General features: G+C 54.9%; 1 protein-coding gene across 1 annotated transcript in view; it reads left to right on the plus strand.

Moving 5' to 3' along the window:
• LOC123066487 (inactive anthranilate O-methyltransferase 1-like) overlaps positions 1-1,921 on the plus strand; it is a 2,662-nt gene extending 741 nt beyond the window's left edge. The window contains exons 2-4 of the mRNA XM_044489556.1: positions 545-937; positions 1,004-1,270; positions 1,365-1,921. Coding sequence (XP_044345491.1) covers positions 545-937; positions 1,004-1,270; positions 1,365-1,712 — 1,008 coding nt within the window. The 3' untranslated portion in view covers positions 1,713-1,921. The remainder of the gene's footprint in view (positions 1-544; positions 938-1,003; positions 1,271-1,364) is intronic.
• Positions 1,922-4,054: the final 2,133 nt, after the last annotated feature.

A 4,054-nucleotide genomic window follows, 5' to 3' on the forward strand; every position in this document is an offset into this window, starting at 1 on the left:
GTTGCATTTATTACTGGATAATGCCTTTCTCCTTCGCTCTTTGCACCCTAAGTTAATTAAACAACATGAAAGGAGAAGAGAAATGTCTTCAAGACAGAACAAATCCCTTTCCTGATAGTATTAACGTGCTCATGAAGAGTAATTCGTTGAAAAGTACTTTGGAGAATTTGGACACTGCGGTAAAAAGAATATGCAGCCTAAAAGTGATGTGCTAGCAGATCAAGGCTTTCGTCAACAAATCACAATATTTGTAACAAATAGAATGTTCAACACAAAAAAAGTGATCGTGTTGGACGAGCTGGATAATGTTCTGCATCTCTACACCGGATTCAGCAGACAAAGCCACACAAAAAGTAGGAGCTGTGTGGCGAAATCGTATCAAGAAACAAATATATGTCCTCGCTTGTTGATGTGCCTAGCAGCCTTCCCTATGGTACTACAAGATGGCTTTATACAGATAAAGAGCGTATGAGCTAATTAACACACCATGCATTGAGCAAAAATATTATACTAGATTTTCTGAAGGACTACAACTTGATTGCAGAGAGCTGAGCAGAACAGGATGAAGCCCCTGATAGAAGTGGTCATCACCGACTTATGCAGCAGCACTAGTACCTTGTTGCACGGAAAAATAGTGATCGCGGACTTGGGATGCTCCTGTGGTCCAAATGCTCTAGCACTGGTATCGACTGCCATCAATGCCATCCACAACCATTGCCTTCAGATACAGCAGCCACCACCGGAAATATATGTGCTACTCAATGACCTTCCTGACACCGACTTCAACACGGTGGTGAAGAGCTTGGTCACACTCCGTCAAAGCAAGAACCCTGTTGTCGTGACTGGTGTTGCACCGGGATCATTTTACGAGCGGCTCTTCACTAGTAACTCACTGCATGTTGTTTGCGCGTCGAACAGCTTGCAATGGCTATCAAAGGTTAGAGCTCGAAGAATTGATCCAATTGGATTACTTCCGAGTTTAAGCAAAATCTTACCTTTACAGGCTCCCGAAGTTCTAACGAGAAACCGCATCCCAGCTTTCGACATTGATGAGCATGCTAGGCGTGAAATGCTCCCAATGGTCCGTGAGGCTTATGAACAACAATTTAGGAAAGATTTCAAGCTTTTCCTCGAGCTGAGAGCCAAAGAGTTGGTCTCAGGAGGCCGAATGGTTATTTCCCTGGTAGGGACGCGTTCTGATGTAATCGCCTCCAAATTCTCTCTTTTCCCGGGAATTGTAGCTCAGATTCTAAGTGTAATGGTCGCGGAGGTACATTTATTTGCCCTTTTCTAGTATAGTAAATTATCTGTTGCAATTGTATGTGCGGTTATTTTACCTCCCAATCTCATGACATGTTTGACAGGGTGTGATCGACAAAGCAAAATTTGATTCTTTCTATGTGCCGCTCCATGGATCTTCCATCGAAGAGGCAAGGGAGATCATCAAAGAAGAGGGGTCCTTTTCGATCAAGAAGATGCGTGTCCATGACCCTACGGCTGAAATGAACATTGCTCTAAGCAGCCCAAGCAAGTTTGTGAATAATCTGATAGCCTTATTTGAGCCGATAATAGTCCAGCATTTTGGAGAGGTTATGGATGAATTTGTGAGGGCGGCAGAGCTGCACTGTAGTCTGGATGTGGATGGGTGCTTGCGAGAGGAGCGGGCAAGAACCTCTCGAGCTATGCTGGTTGTATCGCTCGCAAAGGCATGAAGAAGAGGCATCAGTGCCTGAAGATATATGAGATCATACTTAATTGGGTGGAATGGACATATAAATAAGCAAAATAGTGTCGTTGTCTATGTAACATTGTGTGATCGATGTATGTTGTGCACAAATTCAGACTGGCATTTGTGTCATATATCTGTTTTAGGAAGATCTGCATTGAGAGTAAAGGGCCCTAAAGGAGAATAAATGTTGAACCCAGCGCCAATTCACATAGATTTCACTATGTATTTACTTATTGGATCGACTAGCTAAGCCTATTAATGAAATTTTGTTCGACCTAAAATGCTTGAATTTACATGTTGGTCCCAAGTCAAACATCTTTATATCTGACCAACTTTATAGAAAAAATAGATCGTTGATGGCGCGCGTTGCGGCGCCCGTCTATTTTGGCTCTTATAATTGTTAGGCATATATGAAACAATTTATTTATTTTTTGAGTGTTTGGGCTCTTATAATTGTTAGGAATATGAACCTAATTTATATACTTTTGTTTTCAGTGTTTTGAACTTATGATAGTCTGCTCCATTCTCCGCCCCCTCCGTTGTCCTCGCCGGCGAGGCCTCGGGTCACTGGCCAAGCCGCCGCCGCCGCGCTCACCGGGGCGATCTCCGCCGCCCGCCGCGCTCATCGGGGAGATCTCCGCCGCCTCAATCCATATACGACCTACTTCATGAGTAGCTAACCTATATGTAATTTCTTTTATATGTGTATTGTAAATGGGTTAGCGGAAGCGATGAAAACACTTCCCTATTCTTTGGTGTGTAGGAGAAGAGAATTTTCATGTGTGGCCTGGACTCTGGTTCCGCCCACTGGATGGCTTCGCCCGCTGGCTCTGACGACTGCGCCGGCGCCCCATCCCCGCCCGTGGAGGCCGCCGCCCCGCCGTCCCCTCCAGCGGTTGCGCCGCACCGTCCCCCGCGACTCCATCCTCCTCGCCGTCGCCGGCTACCGCGGCCGCCCTCCTGCCTCCCGCGCCCGCTCCCGCCCCCGCGGCCCGAGTTCGTTGGGCGGACTTTGCCGACGATGACCCCCTCCCCTCCCCCACTGGCCCCTCCTCCCCTCCCACTGCCTCATCCCGTCGCACCACGCTGCCTAGCCGGGCTGGTGGCTCAGCCCCCCACGCGCGGGGTTCTGCTACTGGTCCGCGGTCGCTGCGGTCGCTGACGACGCCCTCGAGCTCGTCTCGGACGGGTGGGAGCCAAGGCTCGTCCTTGGCGAGCGGGGTTGCACGTCGCCGGCGCATGCGCGCTTGGGGAGTGACGGGCCGCTCCGGCAGGGGTGCCGCTCACTCTTCCTGGTGCCGCCCAGCAGCTGGGTCTCGTCCGGTGGTGCCTTCGGCGACTCCAGCGCCCCCCTTTGCCCCCTCTACCTCGCCTTCGGTAGCGTGTGCTTACCCTTTCCGGCCGTTCATCGCGGCGTTCGGGTCATCTTCGCTCCGTTTCCATGCGCTCCGCCCAGGTCTCGTCCCCGTGCCTGCCTGCGTCGGTGCCGCGGCGGCGGCGGCGGCGCCCCGCTCCTTGGGGAAACCCTATGGGGGCCGGTGCTGCCCCGCCCGCTGGACCGGCCTCCCCCACGCCTGGCATTTTGGGCCCCGGCCCAGCCCAGCTTCTGCGCCCCCCTGCTGGCCCGCCCTCTCCCCGGTTGGGTCGGCTGACGGGAATTGGGCCGCTGGGGTGACCTAGGCCCAGGATGTCGGTCGCGTCCATATGGCTCCCTCGCGGTCTGCCGCTGCATCTCGTTTCCTCCCCTGCCGCCATCTCCTGCATCGAGGCCATCCCCTCCTCCGATTCCGCCGTCGCTGCGCCCCCTCCCCTTCCCTCCGTCCGGCCGCGGGTGCTGCCCCTCCCCCGCCTCCTCCTCCACCGCCACGGCTGACGATACCGCGGGAATGGGACGATGGCACGGCCCGGAACAAGTGGCGGGAGGTCGACCGGCATGACTCCTCTCGCTCTTCGCCGGACTCGCTCCGGCGCGAGGAGGAGCTCCGAGAAGGCCGCCGCGACGACCGCCGCTCCCCCGCCCGCCGCGACGGCCGGGGCCGCTCTCGCTCACCTTGCCCGGCTGCTTTAGGGGACTGGCGTGCCCGTCGCCAGTCCTCCTCTCCTGCGCCTCGCCATGGCCGCTCCCCCTTCCCGCCCTGATCTTCGCGTCCCCCTCCCCTCGCGCCCAAGTCCCGCCTCCGGCCCCTGCTATGTGGAAATATGTGCCGCGCCACGCGGCTGCCTGCGCGGCTCCGGCTACGGCGGCTGCTTCGGGTGGTGGCGCTGCTCGCGTGCGCCCGGGACCGGCCAAGAAGAAGAAGCGTCGTGGCGCTGGTCGTGGTGCCA

The sequence above is a fragment of the Triticum aestivum genome, chromosome 3B, assembly GCF_018294505.1.
Source record: "Triticum aestivum cultivar Chinese Spring chromosome 3B, IWGSC CS RefSeq v2.1, whole genome shotgun sequence".
Classification (NCBI taxonomy): domain Eukaryota; kingdom Viridiplantae; phylum Streptophyta; class Magnoliopsida; order Poales; family Poaceae; genus Triticum; species Triticum aestivum.